This window comes from Diadema antillarum, unplaced genomic scaffold (assembly GCF_040938485.1).
Source record: "Diadema antillarum isolate AM-2024a unplaced genomic scaffold, OU_Dant_1.0 scf00000186, whole genome shotgun sequence".
Lineage (NCBI taxonomy): Eukaryota > Metazoa > Echinodermata > Echinoidea > Diadematoida > Diadematidae > Diadema > Diadema antillarum.
Window position 1 is genome coordinate 343,284 of NW_027271075.1, and position 19,195 is coordinate 362,478.

At 37.8% G+C, this 19,195-nt stretch overlaps 1 protein-coding gene across 1 annotated transcript in view; it reads left to right on the forward strand.

The window, feature by feature from the left end:
• The window catches only part of LOC139723316 (E3 ubiquitin-protein ligase HECW2-like), a 76,937-nt gene that overhangs the window by 47,830 nt on the left and 9,912 nt on the right, over nt 1–19,195 (forward strand). The window contains exon 3 of the mRNA XM_071634577.1: nt 4,624–4,731. Within this exon, the coding sequence (XP_071490678.1) occupies nt 4,624–4,731 (108 nt within the window). The remainder of the gene's footprint in view (nt 1–4,623; nt 4,732–19,195) is intronic.

Below are 19,195 nucleotides of genomic sequence, written 5' to 3' on the forward strand. Positions count from 1 at the left end.
ATTTTCATATTCTATGCCAAACACAAATTTTCTTATTGAAAAATACTATAATTGTAAAAAATACGAAAATTTTAATATATTTCAAACTTAAATGGATGGTTAGCCAAATTTTCTACCTAATTTTGTACATTGGTATCTTAGGACACCAATACAAAATTTTCTCCTGCATTGATGCAAGCAAACAACTATCCCAGTAATATCTTCTTATTTCTGCATGACTTTATGTTAGTTTTCACACCTATCGAGAAACTGTAATGCCGAATTACAAACACGATTGCAATTACGATTTGACTCATCGTTCATTCACACGACTGAGGAAGGCTTCACGGATTCTGCGGTTTTCAATTTCGGAGCAAGGAGGGGAGATATGGCTTCTTTCCGAATTCCCATCAATCACTCTTGAGCCTTAGAAAAACGTGCTTTGACTGCCGTGCGAGCATTTGAGGAGCATGGTCTTTTAAGCGGAAGTGGTTTGCAAGGTCACCGCAGCTCCGCCTAATTGCAGGTCAATCCGTTCATATGACTGTTTTGCTCCATAGTTCCGGCAAAATGTTATTGGAAAACACCTCCAGACCATCATTCGAAACACGACTGGAATTACGATTCAAATCACCCTCCGTGATTCCAGTTTGCATTCACACGGCAAGGATGCTTAATTTGGAACCTGATTCTAGTGATGTATCATTACAATTGTGTTTCAAATTACTCTCAGTATGTTTGAAAGCGGGCTATAAAGAGATATCTAGTCAAATTGGTACATGCATACCACTCATGCACTTGCTGTGTATCATTCATGTCAACAGTGTTTAGTAGCCAGAACATTCTCCCCCACCCCATATTTTTTTTTCCTTGACAGGAAGGAACCCTTAACTATGGCTGGTAATACTGCAGTCGGAAATTATGTATTTGGCACAGGATTTGCTCTTCATCCTTTTCAATAATAAAGGTCGCTCATTTACTGTTACATCCTTCAGCTGTTATTGGTGGAATTTGATAAAGAAAGAAAGACAAAACATTATGGAGATATTGAAATAAAAAGTCAGTTGAATGCTGCTGACAGGCATTTGGATGTGGAAAGCAAATTGTATGTGGGAACAAATCAGGTAAACATACTATGCTTGAAAGACTTGAGAAAAAGAATTATGGGACAGAATAATCAGGGATTGTTTAAAAAGGAAACAACCTTTTTTGACAGTTGTCTTCTGATGTTTGGGTAGGTACTGTAAACCCGAAAATTTCCGTATGCATGAAAATATCAGAAGGAGCCAAGATTTGCAAAAGTAAAATTCACACCAAAGTTTTGTCAACACAATGATCTGAATACCAGTGGTAATTTACACAAAAGTTTCATGCCACAAAAATAAGGCTGTCGGTTCCAATTAGCAAAAGTTTCATGCTGCAAATGTTTTCTGGTTTGACAGTAAGCTCTTAGAAGACAAGCTTGTCTCTCATATCCACCACAAGAGGGCTCTGTCACTCATTGAAGTATCAAAGATCCCTATTATAGATCTCACTCCTGTAAATCGGGATGGATCTACCTTTACTCTAATAGTACATCTGTAAATGCATTAGCACAATATTTGTTTAATATGGTATGTTTTTTTTTTTCATATGCTAAAGGATTGGATATAAACATCATCAGAAATTATGGGTATTAAGCTTTATATTACATTGTACGTGATAAGCTATAGTGTGATATGAACTACAACAATAAATATGTGAGATAAGTACCTGCTGTAAATGTGTAACATTTTCTTGCAGTTTGTATTTCCAGGTCGGTGAAATAATACAAAGTCATCACACATTTTTCCTTCCACTGGCTGTTTATCCACTACTAGTATACTGCTGTAAGTTTTCACAGCCAAAATACAGTGAGCAAATATTCAGAGGCATTTTGCCCTCTCACTGTTATCACATCTCATACATATCATGAAAAGTGTGCACCCCTAAATGAAAAGTTCTGCACCCCTAAATATTCCACCTTCTTTGTAGGTGGTTTTCAGCTCTGCAAAATCTTCCTTGTCATCAACCTGTCCTTTTCATTGAATTTAAAGATTTTTTTTTCTCTTATCTCCTATACTAGTCATTTCAAATTTCAACTCATAAGAAGACATAGTTTTTTTAGACCTTTTAAATGAACCTTGTGCTAAGCAGAACAATTAATGTAATTGTAGAGCATCAGTTCAATGTAACAACTCACATTTTTTTTTTTTTGCTTGTTCAGAAAATAATATTGGTTTAAAGACAGATACAGGTCAATCCTCACAATTATATATTTCATTTTGAAAATTCTCTAAGACCTGAATTGAAAGTACAAATCAAATAAAGATAGAAAACAATAGAGCATTGGAAGTTAAAGTCAACATGATCCAATGTTATTAACAGAAGTATTTCATTGCCAAATATGAATTGTGAAATAGTTATAGAAAACGATGAGAGTGTTGGAAGGTAAGTCAGTATGATCCAATGCTAACAGAAGTATTTCATTGCCAAAAATTAAAAATTGTGAAATAAAAACATTTATGACAGAGGGCAGCTACTTTGAAACTGTCGTCATGGTAACCTGAATATCAGCGTATTGCTGTATGTAACAATGCTTACCAAAGTGAGAAAGCTTGCAAAAGAAAAAAAAAGAAGAAAATAATGAAGCAAACAATGGTTTATACCCCAATACAGTTGTGGCAACTAAAATGCTTCATACAAGTCATAGTCAATGATATCACAATGTAAAGTACTTCTGAAGGGCTCATTGAGATCTCATGCACATGGCAAAACACAGATGCTGTGCGTGTGCAGTAGAGTAGTGTGGTAGTCGGGCAGTGGCTTGAGGGGGATTTGAGTTGTCTGCCGTAATTTTGTCATGACAGCTCCTCACCCCTGCGTCTCTTGTTGTAGAAGGTACCTTGTGTGTGGACGGTTTGGGATGATCAAGAGGAGGGTTGGGGAGGGGGGGGGGGGAAGGAGAAAAATATCTGTCAAAGAAAAGACGTTGAATGGCAGGAAGGAAATATAATGAGTCAAAGAAAGAATTCCCGTATACTAGAAGCCGTCTCATGTAGCTCAGAGTCAAGACTTTGGCTTTGTAATTCACAGTGCGAAACTAAGCATTCCCAGAGTCAAAATTTACTGTCGCTTATTGCAGGATTTTTTTTTTCTTCTTGTGAAATTGGCAACATTTTGTCCTGGATACTGCTGCCAATTCTCATTTGTACTTAACCCTTTTTTGACTATTTAAAAGTCAAAATAAGACTTTGAAGAGATATCAAAACATTATAAACAACCGTGCAAGATGTATTTTTTTTTAATCCATGAAAGATTAATTGGCAGTTGATGGAATTTTGGCTTATCAGCGTCACTTGTCAAAATTTTGGCTTATGGAAGCCTCACTAGCACTCACTCAAACCACATCTTGCCATACCACATATTAATTGATAACTTTTGAGGCGGGAGATCTTTTAACTAGTTGTCCAGCTATCAACTAAAAGTGTGATTTTTAAAATAATTTGCACATAGATAGACCAATGGGGACAGATTCAAAGCTAAAACTTAATTCTCATAAGGGCTCAAAATTCATCTTCCACCATTTGGAATTTGCTTACAATACATCAAAAGGGTCTTCTGAGAAGCTCACTGGCTGATGCGATTTGCCAGGATGATGAGTTGTCTTGGAGGATTTTGAGATCAAAAGTGAGGAATAATTCTCTTTTTAATTTATCACAACACAGAAAAGCCCTCCCTGTGTACCAATGTGGGACTGTATGATTGATCTTGCCCTTGCAGTCGTATTTTTCAAAAAGCTGCATGCAATTTACTATACAAGCGTAAAAGATCGCTGTGGCCTGATTTGTCAATTATTGGTATTACGATTATGAAAAATTACGCAGCAACCACCATCAGGGAAGCTCTGATATTGTGGACTTCCAGCGAACCTTTTTGGCTAATATTGCAAATTTTTTGTTGTTACGTATAACTGAAATAGTGTTGTTACCATGTTATTTCACTAATTTCTTTATATGCATATATGTGTACATTTTGGAGCAGAAGTTGACAGTTCTGCAGGCATATGAGAACTACATATATGTACGTTTTGGCTTTTTAAGGGGGTGATATCACCACTTTGTCTGTTTGCATAGCTGGGTCCTGCTGGTGTTTGCCTCATTAGGCGTTTTCACATCAGCCCGATGTTTCGAAATAGCGCGCTATTTTCTGACTTGGGAAAATAAAAAATATCTCGAGCTTGGATTTTTATCGGGCTGATGTGAAAACGCCTATTGTAAATCTTGTAAAACTTGAATTTTCAAACGTATGGCTGATTTTCATGAAGCTTGTGATGTTCTGTGTATTCAATCTTTTTCTATTCAGTAAGGTCAACTTGAAGGTCTTTTCTGTGTAAACAGATTCTGATAGAGAACCATGTGTTCTGTTTAACCCCCCCCCCCCTCACAATTTTGAGGATTAAAGAGAGAAAGATATGGAATGATGATAATGGTTATAAATGATAATCATTATAGTAATGACGACAAAAGTAGTGATAATGGTAAAGGCCATGAACCTCAAGTGTGTCTTTTGTTCCACTTTATTCATAAATATTGTCACTATCTCACCTTTGCTGGTTTCTTTCAGGCGAGACGAACCCGTCCAACTACCTCAGCTGCAAGAACCGCGGTGTCAGCGGAACCCACAAGGGCCAGATAATTTGGGTCGTGGATGCCGAGCCGCACTTCACCAAGCGTAAGTCATTTCAAAAGTGTGCCTCTACAGGTCCCTCCATGCTGGCCGAACAAAAAATATGATTTAAAAAACAAAACAAAACAAAAAGTAACCATTATAGCCCTTGCTAATAACAAATTTCATCGAAGATCTCGTGGCAACTTAAGGGTGATGTGGACATAGCATGAAAGGCATTGCGGGTATGAAAAGCTTCCGGGTAAAATGCGGGGTGACTTTTCAGAAATCTTACCGTTGAGCCATCCCTGGTATTAGACCTGAGTGTCTCCCACGAACCTTCTGGGTGGTGCTGTAGTACATGAAAGGCATTGTAGGTATCACTCTCTGTCGACAAGTGAAGGTAAGCATACCAACAATGTCATGCAGGCCGTTATGCGCATGAGCCATAACAGTTGTACTTGCAGTGCAGGAGAGCGGATGCGAGAAATTCAACCAGGAGGGCATTCTAGTGTGAAAGAAATTTTTTCGTGGGTGTTCCCCGTTTGATTCCCCGTTTGATTCCCCGTTGAATCTCGCTGGGTGATCCCTGAGGGACTAGCGTAAAATAGGGTATTATATAAAATGCAAGATTGTCACAGTGAAAAATGACTTTGACTTGTAAGTGCATTGTACATTACTTTCTATCATATCCTTGCATCATTTCTCAGAGCCGGGAGACATACGCCGTTTTGCAATGCTAACTATCGCTTTCATACTTGGAAGTACGTGTAGGTCTTTGCTTGGCTGATTTTTCTAATAATGATACATTTTTATAGTGGTGGGTATCAAGGATTTTTTTTTTTTGGAGAATCATCAGTGGACGGAGCATACTGTATATTTAGATACAAGATATTCATTAAGTGCAAAATCTTGCCACTGTAGATTCCTTTCTAGCACATGGTATGGAGTTTTTGTAGCCACCGAGAATGAGTGCAGAGCATTGTGTTAATTTTACTCCCTGGCAGTGTAAACAATGCTTATTGTTGATCTTTATGCACACAATTAATTGACAAAAAGTATAATGCTCTGCTTTCTTAACCCATTGAGGACGGTTTGATTTCACTACAACACGCATTTCCCATAGACACCTGCCCGAGTATACTCGGGACTCGTCCTCAACGGGTTAAAAATAATGAGGATGTCTTTAAAGAGAGCTTCATTAAAAAAAAAAAAAATCAGTGTCAGTTTTGTATTGATTTTCAGATTTTTGGTGCAACGTGGGTTTTTTATGTCTTCTGTTTTTATTCTGTGTGCATGCTTGCGTGCACATATGTGTGTGTTTGTGTGTGTGTGTGTGTGTGTGTGTGTATGTGTGTGTGTCTTTATGAGTGCATGTCCAGAATACATACTGTCAGTCCTAATTAGCCCTAATCCATGCCTGGCTTAATTTCATAATGAACTTCCGTTTGTACTTGTAAGCCTGGTAGCTCGCAACCAACACATACTGTCAAATATGTCAATACCATTTATAATGCACGGAGAGAGATCGTTGTGGTTTATTTTCTTGGGGGAGGGGGGGGGAGGGGTGGGGGTGCGAGGAGGAGGGAGGTGGGATTTGAACAGGCAAATGCCAACATCATGGCATAAACTTGAAGAAATGATACAAGCAGTCAGGAGACAGACTTCTAAAGTGCCGATTTTCATTTGAACGATCCAACTGGCTTAGCGAATCAGTTTTGATCAGGTGCGAAAATCACTATCCCTGCAAAAATCATTCACATTGGAGTGTGGCTATGGTGTATATTTAAGGGCGTGTTGATGCTGAGACGCCTTACCAATTATCCTTTGACTTCTCAGATGGGAACAGCATCTGGGGGTGTCTCTGGTGTGATGTTGCTATTGTTGCCATTTCTTCCTCCGTGATTCACAAGAGTTTATTGAATTTTACCGATGTCAACAGTCGCAGCTTTACCAAGTATAGGAGGAAAGAAATACCCTATTGTACAATGTAGCTGAGTAGTTGTTGTTTTTTTGTCCACCGGCCAAATATTTGGTGACATTTCAAACTGTTCAGCCCCATGTGTTTTCTGTAATTCAAGAAGCTGCTGTAGTGTTTTGTTTGTATCTTGCTGAATTTCTTAGAAAAATGCAACTTGATCACTTGTGCCTCTGCACGTCACCCATATAAAGTCAGAGATCACAAAACAAAAAAGAGTGCATCTAAAGATGACTTTGGCAATATAACGTTAACAGTTTTCTCATTTTAATTAGTTTAAAAAAATTCCCTTGTTATGAAGTAGTACAAATTAAAGCTTAGCATCTGGGACTTCATATTTGTCAAAAACCAAGAAATGATTTCCCCAATATGGCTTTCGTGATGGCGCATCACGATTGAGTTGTAGTCTTTCATCCATAGATATATTCATACTTTTATACACTGTATGACATTTTCCTTACAGATAATGAAGGATTTGATGTGAAGTGCTGTGAGAGCATTTGCCTTAATCTGTATGTTAATGTGTGTCACAAATGTGTATGTGTGTCACAAATGTGTATGTGTGTCACAAATGTGTATGTGTGTTACAAATGTGTATGTGTGTTTGTGTGTGTTTATGCTTGTATGGAATGAATGTTACACCCCTTACAGACTGGAGAACTCTATTATGGATTAAGACAACGCGTGGATATAGAACGTTCTATTGTGTGTCAGAATGTTCTTTTATTGATGCTTCATATGAATGTACGTTGTATATCATAACAATGATTTGAGAACTATTTCCATTGCAGCATTTATTCATATCTGAATGCAATGACATACGGCTTGCATACCCGGTAATCCTTCTGATGAATGGCGACACGATAAATGTCTTAAGTGTGTTTTTTCACGTCCATATAGAGTACAATATATGAGATTATCCAAAATAGAGCTGTATCATATGCACCAGCAAAAATTGACGGCAGTTTGCCTAATGTGGAGAAACCATCTATATCCTCTTTTCAACAAATATTTTCCATAGTGAACCCTTGGTCTGTCTCCCCCAATCAGTCAGTCAGAGGGGGAAAAGTTTGGCCCATATTAGGGTAATAGGGGATTGGAATCACCCCCTTCCCCCCCCCCCCCCCTCCCCAGCCTGCGGTGGGACCAAGGGCTGTAATGTCATCAATAAATGTCCGTGTGCAATGACGACAGGCTGGACACAAAAAGTTGTAATTAAGTTTTTGTGAACTTCTTGTGAAATCCATCAGTGCCTCATTTATCCGACTTTGAAGACGGCAACAGCCAAGGAGCAAGGGAAATTGTAGCTGGCACTGCCGATTGACTCTGAATGTGACTGTTGAACATGGAATATCGTCACATTTGAACAGAATGCTTTTGTCATGCGGGATCTTCATCATTACAATTAGGGATAGTATAGTTTTAGTGTAGACAGAGGATTTAAATCTTAACTTTTTGCAAGATACTATGTACTCAGAAACCGCTTAATGAAATGTTAAAGAGCATACAATTTTAAGAGGAATTCAAAGCATATTTGATGAAAATCGGTTTTGAAACATCTGGCTGAGATATCCAAAAACAAAGTAAAACAAAGTGGTCCTCATAAAAGGTGGGTCCAACCTTTTATTAGTAGGCCTACCTCTTTGTTTTTGGATATCTCTGCTATTTCAAAAACCAATTTTCATCAAATAAACTTTGAATTTCTGGAGGATTATGTAACTCCCCTGACCCGCAACTACTGGGTCCATTTTCACTCCAAACTATTTGAACTTTAAAAAATTGTGATGTTTGAGCTAGTTCCATTCACACTGCCAAAAATAAAAGATAAAAATACCTAAAAGTAAGATAAAATAAGAAAATAAAAAAGTAACAAAATGGCTTGGTTAGAATTGTGACAAATTTTAAAGATAATAAAAAGTTGTGGTACCTCAAAAGTGTCCTTGAATTTCCTTGTCTTAGTTTATGTTTCAGGTTAAAGTACCTTTCATATAACTAACACTGTGAGACTTACTCGCCCCAAAGTGCTCTCATGTCTTTAATAGTAATCATGCAATTAACTGCGATCAGCAGCCCCATACGCATAGCGACCAGCAGTCCCATACGCATAGCGTAATCGGGCTTCGCATTGTAGCATTCAGGATCATGACAGATTTAGTATCGCAGGGTAAATGTCAACTTAAAATCCTATAAATTCTTCAATTTGAAGACTTACCAATTAACTTGAAGTATTGAAAACAGGCTTCGGGCAACGTTTGGTTCTGCCTATAGTCCCTTTCTGTTCGAATTGATGACTGAATGTGACTCGGTCGACAGGACCTTAGGAGAGCTACATACAGTACACTGAATACTACAGCCAGTGCATGCGAACACATCACATACACACAAATTTCAAATCCATGAACGGATAAGATGTTTGTGTGCGCATGCGCCTGCCATGGTATCCAGTGTATGTAGCTCTCCCAAGGTCCTCTCGACCGAGTCACATTCAGTCATCAATTCGAACAGAAAGGGACTATTGGCAGAACCAAACGTTGTTCGAAGCGTGTTTTCAGTACTTCAACTTAATTGGAAAGTCTTCAAATCGAAGAAATTTTTGGATTTTAAGTTGACATTTACCCGCGATAGTAGTTCTGTCATGATCCTGAATGCTACAATGCGAAGCCCCATTACGCTATGCGTATGGGGCTGCTGGTCGCAGTTAGCTATGCGTACAAATGGGCTGCACGCTGCTGGTCGCAGTCAGTGGTTTCGTACAATATTTATCGACGCTGGACAGCGTCGGCTCTTGTACGAAACCATTATTGCATGATTACTAAGACATGAGAGCACTTTGGGGCGAGTAATTCTCACAGACAACGTACTTTAACCTGAAACACAAACGGAAATTCAGGGAAGCTTTTGAGGTACCAAAACTTTTTATTATCTTTAACATGGAATTGTGATTGGCTGGGTCCTGCTGCATGCGATTGAAAACAATAACCATGCTGGCTCTCAGCATGTTTCCCATTTGCCTGCAGGGTGAATAAAATCTGAAGTCACACGGCCAGTATCATAGATTTTCTGCACCATCCCTATTGTAAAATGTCACACACGCTTCATGCGAAGTTATCGAAACCATGCTCCCCGCTCTGCAATATTTCTGGCCATGTTTTGGGTGGCATGTTGGTACACAGTTGCCTGATAGATTGTCATCCGAGTGTTGCAATCTTTTGATGCCGCAATGTTTTGCTGGCAGTGTGAATGGGCCGTAGTGTCTGCAAGGAGGTACTAGGCGAGCTCGCCTAGTACCTCCTTGGTGTCTGCTGGCTTATGGGACTGGAAGGAAGAAGTTAAAGGGGGGGGGGGGGCAGTGAATGAGAGAGGGGAAATTCCTTGTTTAATAAAACTAATTGCACTGGCTCCAGCAAGGTTAATTTATTTTTTCAGCCAATTTGATAGCCACTGCTGGTGCTAGCAAAGAGTTTTTAGGAATCTGCACGGAATACTCATTGTTTGTATGTGTGTCTGAGTGTATAAGCCTATCATAGGCTATATATGTATACGTATGTGTGTGTTTGTGTAGAACCCATAGAGTTTTCTCTTAAATATGAAATTCACCCCAAATATAAATATTGTAGGGAATATTTTTCTTTTTCTTTTGAAGTTTATTTAATTTTTGGGGGGGTGAATTTCCTCTTTAAATTCAGTATCATATATTGCGTGAATGTTTGCCCCCATCTCACTGTTGCTCTACACAAAATGTTTTTTTTTTTTTTCAAAGTTGATTTCCATTCAATTCGGGATGCTCCTCATATTTATAAATTCATTTTTTTCCCCCTGAATTATCGCTCTCACTTTAAGACCATAAATTCTTGTTCAATGAGTCAGTGTTTTGACGGTCGTGCGCTGCCCCCACCCTTCCCATCTTTCCTTCCGATTCTGTCATGTGATCGCCCATGCCGTGATCACGGTGATTCCCTTGTCTACAAAGAAACGAAGGAGACCCTTCAGCACAAAAAAAAAAAAAAAAACAGCTTCCTGTTTGGGTGATGAATGGTTAATAATGTTCGTGAAACTTCCTCCCGCTGCTTTCTGAATGGTGACGATGATGATGACATGATGCAGTTGCCCTTTAAAGCAAGAATTTCTACCTTTCTCATTTCTATGACTATATGGTTTCAGATGCTCAACAACATTAGCCAATCTCATCTGCAATAGAAATAGAGTATGTATCACTGTTGTTATTATTATTGTTATTAGTGTTATTATTATTATTATTATTATTATTATTATTATTATTATTATTATTATCATCATTATTATCATTATTGTTAATATTATTATTATTACCATTATCATTATTATTATTATTATAATTATCATTATTATTATTATTACTACTACTACTATTATCACTATTATTATTTTCTTTAATGAATTATTATCAATAATTTGTGATGTCAGACAATGTCCCTGTAGAGGGTCACAGAGAGTCACAAAATAGAGAAAATAGAGAGTCACAAAATATTTGATGCAGCATGACAACGAAATGAAGTAAGATAAGATAGATCCATAGATGGCTAGATCATATGTTCAATTTAAGACTTTAATAAAGGCATAAACCTTTCGAGGATTTAATACACAATTTCATAGTCTCGTACTAGTTAGTAATTTGTTTTCTGATGTTGATAAAACTTAAACAGCATACTACAGTAGTTTATCATTCTATGAATTTAATACAATAATCTTCACTCTGATCTTAATCCCCCAGTGTTCCAGCATGTTTTATTAAGATATTTATAAAAATGTAAAAAAGGGGGCTTAAATGTTAATACCTGTGGTATCCCTTCACAGTATGCATATATGTGTGTGTGTGTAATTGTATGCAGTTTAAATGTTCAAGATAATATAGAGTGTGAGAAAATGTAGGTTTTTTTTTTTTTGATGGGGGGTGGGGAGGCCTGTTCTTTATCATCCCTGATGGTGTGAAATTTATTGCTTCCTTCTGTGACATAAGGGCTTTTTACACTTGTGTTTCTTAACCCCGGACTTTCTCTGACCCAGGACTATCGTTAGTCCCGTACCAATTTTTTCAGCTTTTTACACTCGCCAATTAGTCCCGTACTATCTCTTGTCCGGGGCTAAGGAGAAAACTGACCTTTTTACACTCGTATTTCTTAGCCCCGGACTTTCCAAACCACATGAATATTCATAATTACGCTGTGTACTGTACATGTACACGCACGCACCGGCAGCACTTGATTACCTCGTTTCTGATTGGTCAGTGAGGGTCGGACTTCGTCTCCGTCGCTTAGCCCAGGATTATTTTTTCGTTCTGTTTACACTCACTTGCTTGGCACCGCAATTGCGGTGCCAACCCCTGCTATTTTGCAGGGCCAGATAGTACCGTACTATCGGTGGGGCTAGCCCACTGTGGCAAAAACGAGTGTAAACAGAAAGTGGGCTAAGGATAGTCCCGTACCAACGGTGGGGCTAAGACCCCCCCTTAGCCCCACTGTTAGTCCGGGGCTAAGCAAAAATTTACAAGTGTAAAAAGCCCTATAGAGTGACATAGTAAGAAAACATGACAGTATAGTGCAAAATGGTCAGTCTGACCATTCAATGGAGGTACACTGTTACTTTTTAGTAATATTAACCTCAATGACGTCTCGTTTGTTGTGTGATTTCGATGAAATTTCGACCAGGGATTGAAGTTAAACTGCTTTGAATGCTCTTAAAAACGACTCGCAAGTCAGAAACAGACCAAAAGGCAGCAGGTAGCGAGGAGAATGTGCCTTATCAGTTGGAAGGTTGCATGATTCATGGATGCTCCCATCCCATTAGCCAAGACAGATGATGTCATTATTTACCAGATGGCTCAATCGACATCCAGGATGTTGATAGGCTTTAAAGGGACTGTACAGTACTGGTTGAGGTGAGGTTTTCAGCTTGTAAAGTTTTGTGAGATATTTGGAAACCACTCCATGAAATGTTAAAGAGCATACGACTCTAAGGGGAATCAAAAGTTTATTTGATTAAAATCGGTTTTGAAATGACTGAGATATCTAAAAACAACATAAAACAAAGAGATCCTAACAAAAGTTGTGGCCTGTCAATTTTATTATAATCACTTTTTTTCTGGATATCTCAGCCATTTCAAGACCAATTTTCATCAAATAAACGTTGAATCCTTCTTGAAATTTACATGCTTTTACATATGTCATGAGAGGTTTCTCATTATCTCACCCAAAAATGTTATAAACCTGAATCCTCACCTCAACCAGTATTGTACAGTCCCTTTAAAGGGCACATGTGTTTCTTTTCTCGAGAGTAAACATCCATTCCAAGCACAGTGTCTCTTCTTCCTCATCTGCCACATAATATATCCAAATGATCCTAGATGACTAGCACATTAATGTGAAATGAAAACCTATCTGCAGCTTTTGATAATGCCTATAATGACGGCAGCCATTGTCAGTGATGTTTTTCAATTTTTTTTTGTAAGATGATTAGGCTACGACATCAATGAAATCCACTTCTGTGGAAGTCTTCAAGCAATGTTAGCTCGTGTCATCAGCTCATGTGTGGGAAAATATATATCTTGATTCCTCCCATGCACTCTTTAGGCCCTACGTGATGATACTGAATACCAAAATGTGTTTTAAAAATCAAAAGAAATGTTTGCTACAATTGTATAAATATCATGGCTGTGATACAAATCACACACTACAGAAAAATATGTTTATACCACTTTTTAATGAACAATTGCGGCTTGAGGAGATGCTCACTTGCAAGGGAGGCATATGTTGTTCTTTGGTACGTAGGAATGCAAAGTATGCTTTGTGAGTAAAGTAAATAAAACTGCACTTTATATATTTTGTCAACAAGAAATTGACTCTGGCAGCTAAAATTGTTGTGAAAAAAAATACACAGAAGAGAGTGAGAAAGAAAATTATGTCCTTAAACCTTAGAAAATTATGCAATCCGTCAACATGGAAACTGAGAACAGTTGATAGAAATTTGCCCTGTGAAACACTACCGTGTATTACGTCACCCACCCATGGCTCGAGACAGGCAAACATACAGCCTCCCCCCCCCCCCCTTTCTTATGTTCACCATGACCAAGATCTAATGTCAATGGTTTTCCATGAACTCAAACCGGGGGAGGGCAAATGTTCAGCCAGCTTCAACTGGATTCTAAACCGGCTCTCTCTACCGGCCTACTGCAGGCCAGGTGGGGCGTTCCAGTTTGCATCGTTTGTTTGCTACTCAGCAGAACAGAAGAGTTAATCATTCATTGCTGTGAAGTCCCAGCTTCTAGCTAACATTGCTATCAAAGTTCAGTGGGTGCTATGGTGGCTTTCAAAAGCAAGAGAAATTACTAAACCAAAAGATTGGTGAATTCCCAGATTCCACCTGCAAACAAACTCTATTAAAATGAAAAGGAGAAACAGTCTCTTGATATTATGGTGTCAGAGAACAAAAGAAAAAAAAGGGGGGGGCAAGGATATAGGTCTAATTATAAATCAGACGGTATTCAGACATCGCAATACCAACCAATACATTATAGTCAAATAATTAATGTCATAGGATTTTTACAGCACGTATTCAGTCAGATCATTTGCTACTTTCCTAGTGGTCCTCATATTATCATTGATCAAATTTTTACAGCACTCATTCAGCCAAATCATTTGTTGTTTTTTTAATGGTCCTCACATTATGTATAATTTGTGCCTCTTTGAAGGAAAAAAACAGCAACAAAGAAATGATTTTCTTCTTAAAGTTGGAGAATTCCAGACCAGTTTAAAAGTAAGGACTTTATAAAATTAAAAAGATTCACCAAATTTTGCCAGAAGTTCTTGAATAGTTGATATGAATATGCAAATGAATGAGCTGATAATGTCGACACCTCACAATTTTCAGTGATGATGTTATCACCTCACAATTTTCAATTGACTGCATACAAAAAAAAAAGACCAAACAGAAGATAATGTAAATTAACTTTTCTGCTATAAAAGTGTAAAACATAATGTTATTTCTTTGCTGTATATCTTCAATCAGTCAGAATAGGATTTTAGACTGGGTAATAATTGTGTTTAAAAAAAAAAAAACTGGAAATTTTAAGAGCTTTTTTTTGGGTACAAAGTATGTGGCAAATTGTGAGGCTATGACATCAGTTCAGTATTTGCAAATTCATGTAGGCTATTCAAGATTTATATCTTTTTTGTGCATGAAATTTAACAAAATTTCACAATTTTGTAGCTTTCCCCATTTCCAATTTTGATACAGTTTTCACTGTTGTGCTTGTAAAATTTATCCTTTCTTTTCGTTCTAACTTTTAACTGGTTTGGAATTCTCCTTTGAAGGACAAGTTCACCTTCATAAACATAAGGATTGAGAAAATGCAACAATATTAGAAGAACACATCAGTGAAAGTTTGAGGAAAATTGGACAATCGATGCAAAAGTTATGAATTTTTTAAATTTTTGTGTTGGAACCGCTGGATGAGGAGACTACTACAGCTTGTGAGTCATATGCGTACAACAGTATAAAGAAAATGTAAAAGAAAATTCAACATATTTTCACTTTTTTTCGCATAATAATAGAGCACTTGACTTGCCTCTTTCTAAAGGCAGGGGGAATAATATTATCCATAACATTTGTCGGTAACGAGTCAGGGGAATGTGTACTTTTTTCAAAAGATGGAATTTTGTGAAATTCTCTTTATATTTTCCTTATATTGTTGTACGCATGTGACATCTAAGTTATTCATACACTGCAGTAGTCTTCTCATCCAGCGGGTACTGCACAAAAACTTCAAAAATTCATAACTTTTGAACGGATTGTCTGATTTTCCTCAAACTTTCAATGATGTGTTCTACTAATATTGCTACATTCTCTCAATCCTTATGTTTATGAAGGTGAACTTGTCCTTTAATATTCGTAATTCCCTTTTGATGATGGTATGTGGCTGTGTCCCATGCTGAATAGGATGTGAGTGTGATATTGTTTGTTATGCCATTAACCTTTTCAAGGAACTGACATTTAACTGTCATATCAGCCATTAAAGGTTGTAAAATATTCACAGCTCGTATTTGTAGTAGATACACCTACAGATAAATGAAAACTTTATGTAGTATGATGATGTATATAAGTATATAACTTATGATATCCTGTCAATATCTACATATATTATGTTTGAATAAATTGACACAAATTTCTATTAAATGAATTGTGAATAGCCGTGTCATATACTAGTAGCAGCAGCAGCAGCAGCAACAACGACAACAACAGCAACAGCAACAACAGCAACAACAACAACAAGGAGACAGATATTTATTCTATTATAAATAGTTCTGCCATGGGTCTTCACTTGTGAGTTGATGTTGGCCTACATGTACCTGCAAGTATTCTTCTGGTCACTGGTCAGATTTTATTGTGTGGCCAGTCTTTACCCAACCTGGAAGATTCAAGTTTCAAACGAAAATGGTTCCCGTTCGATGGTTCAATGCCTATTCCTCACCATTAGGATTATTCTCCCCGCTCTTCTTTTGAAAACAATATGAGACAGGAAGTTTAATTCGGACACAGTATATAAGTCACAGAATCTTGGGAATGATCGCCTTCACAAAAGTGGCCGCGTGCCACAGTGGACACCCAACTCGTACCATCATGTGACTACTTCCTTCCTGTATACTGTATGTACAATGTACCTTTGATCCCACCCCCTTCCCACTTCCTTTCACATCTAATTATTAAATCAGTATCCCCTCTTCCCATTTTCTGCTTGTCTGCCTTTAAATATTCCATTCCTGTGATACATGCACAGAGTATTTTTTAGGATGACTTCAAAACAACAACAGCAAAAGCACATGATGTTGTCCCATGAGGATGTAGCTTTGTTCTTGTTTTTTCATGTTGTGACTGCTAGAAAAGGTGGAAAAGTGGCAAGAATTGTGTGTTGTTGTTGCTTTTTGTTTACATACATTTGAAGGTATATAGATATAAGCAGTTGCAGAGCATTTTAGAGATGATATTGGACCCTGATAAATCCTAAAGCCAGAGACTAAATATTTTATTCGTTTTTGTGACCATATAGGGGTCCTGAAATGTTAAAGTCACATGACTTTACCAACTGTAAGTACTGTTATGCACTTCATATTTCGCATTGAATGAAATTTCATGAACTTGTTGAATTTGGGCATGTTAGACAATTTGTGATTCATTGAATTTCCAACCAGAGCCACAACAATGAAATGAAGAAATCTGTATAATCCCTTCTATCAAAAAAGCAAAATTAGCAATTTCCGATATAATAATTGAAAATGATTTACATTTGATTTACTGGAGGTCATATTTTGGCTTGTTAATTTTGTGACTATCGTCAATTTGCAAAATAACTGAAAGGAAAAAAATGTATGGTGAATTATGTAATGCATATGTTCATGAGTGCAAATTTATGCCCTCCCCCCCCCCCAATTGTTAGAGGAAGAAGGGTTGCCACAATGATGTACCTTTAAAACAGCTTTTTATTAAGCACTATTAAAAGTGTATCATTCAATGTGCCTCATTATCTAACACCATGTTGGTACAATGTATATCAAGTAGGGCCTACGTGGTTGGTTGCTTGTACCCATTAGCACGCAATCCGTATCTATCTCTAGAGTGTGTCAGTAGGTCAGTTTCTCACAGTGAATGACGAATCATGACGCTGGGACGTCGGGAGGGACCGTGGGTTGGTCTGTGCCGTCAAACGGTCAAAGTCCGAAACCGCCCGAATGACTCCAATCCCCATCTTGGGATGCCCGGGACCACAAGCCAACTCCAGTCGGAGCTACTTGAAGGAAAAATTTCAGTGTTGACATTTTGTAAGCGTTCTTTGCTTGCCTTGGAATAATCTATCTTTAGTGGTTGAGGAGGTATATTCATGAGCCACAGTAAATATATAACGTGTTATCCTCTTGCCCGGCAAGAATTAAATGCATTTAGTGTTGATGTCGAGCTGAAGGCATTGGAACTTATCATAGCTGAAATTTTGACAGTTCGGGCTATTCATAAATACATGAGACCATTGGATAACATGCCATTTGTGGCTTTGAACATCTGTCTGTGTAAATAGAATTTGTACCAAAGTTTCACAATATGTGTGCTATTAGTAGAAACCTACAACCACAACAACAGCAGAGGGAAAGTGAAAAAACAAACAAACAAACAAACCTGAAAGTTATTTTGATGGGATTCTCCGTCTAGCTTTCTCGGAGGCGAATCTTGCAGTGTATGAAGATATTCAAGATTGGGGAAGAAAATGCTACGTAAGTCTGCAGCGTTTATGAGAAAATATATATTTTGTGAGTGATATATGTGCTGCTCATCTCTCCTTATATCAAACTTGCAGCATTTCATGAGCTTAGACATTGATATTGTAACTTTGTTATTAATCAGTGTCTGGACTGCTGTGCTCTGGGTATCATGTTAAAGGTCCAGTTTACCTTTGGGAGCAGTGATTTCAAAAATGTTCAAGCTATCACATTTGATGCATATATCATATTATAGGTCTGTTGTATCACAAAACATCCTACCATATAAAATTCTTGCAATAAAGCCTAACATATAAGGAGATATCAGTGTTTTTCTCAATAAACCGTAACTGTACACGGTTTAGTCGTGAAACATTTTTATTATAACTATTGTTCACATTTTGTGTATTTAATGACACTTACATAGATTATACGGATTCAAATATTTACAGTGGTTGTTTCTATCCCTAACTCACATTTTAGAACTATTTTGAAGCACTAATGCTGGATTTTTGTTTCAATTGCAAATGATAAATAATGCCTTTAAAGTAAGTGTGTGTGTGTATGTGTGTGTGTGTCTGTGTGTGTTTGTGTGTGTGTGTATTTGGTGACCAGAATGTGTGTACCATTCTACAAAAGCTTTACCAACTCCATCAGTGGATAGCTGATTGAAGGTGAAGTTCACCTTCATATACACTTGGATTGAGTGAATGCAGCAATATCAGTAGGAGACATCAGTAAAAGTTCAAGGATAATCAGACAATCTGTTCAAAATTTATGAATTTTTAAAGTTTCTGCCCTCTAACCTTGGTTTCATTCCCCACATCTTTTTCCCTGACCCCTTCCACCTTTAGAAGAAAAAAGTTGACGGTAAACATCAAAATAACCAAAAACAAGAGAAAACGTTGGGAGGAATAGGAAGTGCGCATCCTGTTGTTCACCTAGGAGGTATTCCTGCGGTGAGGAAGGTCCCCATGCCAGCCCCTAGAGTGGCAGGGTAGCTTTGCCTCCGCGTGTTCCATTGCGTCACCGGCCTAACCCCAAAGACTAAACAAATGAGGGGCTTGGAAAGACAAGAGATAGGGGAGAGGGAGAGAGAGGGAGAGATTGACACTGTGTGTGTGTGTGTGTGTGTGTGTGTGTGTGTGTGTGTGTGTACATGACAGTTATCAATAGGAGGGAAATGTCTAATCCGGGACAATGTGTAATTGTTCGCTTCCATGCTGAAGTGCTGGGTACATGCTGAACAGTTTAGTGGCGAGTTCCTGTGGAGGCT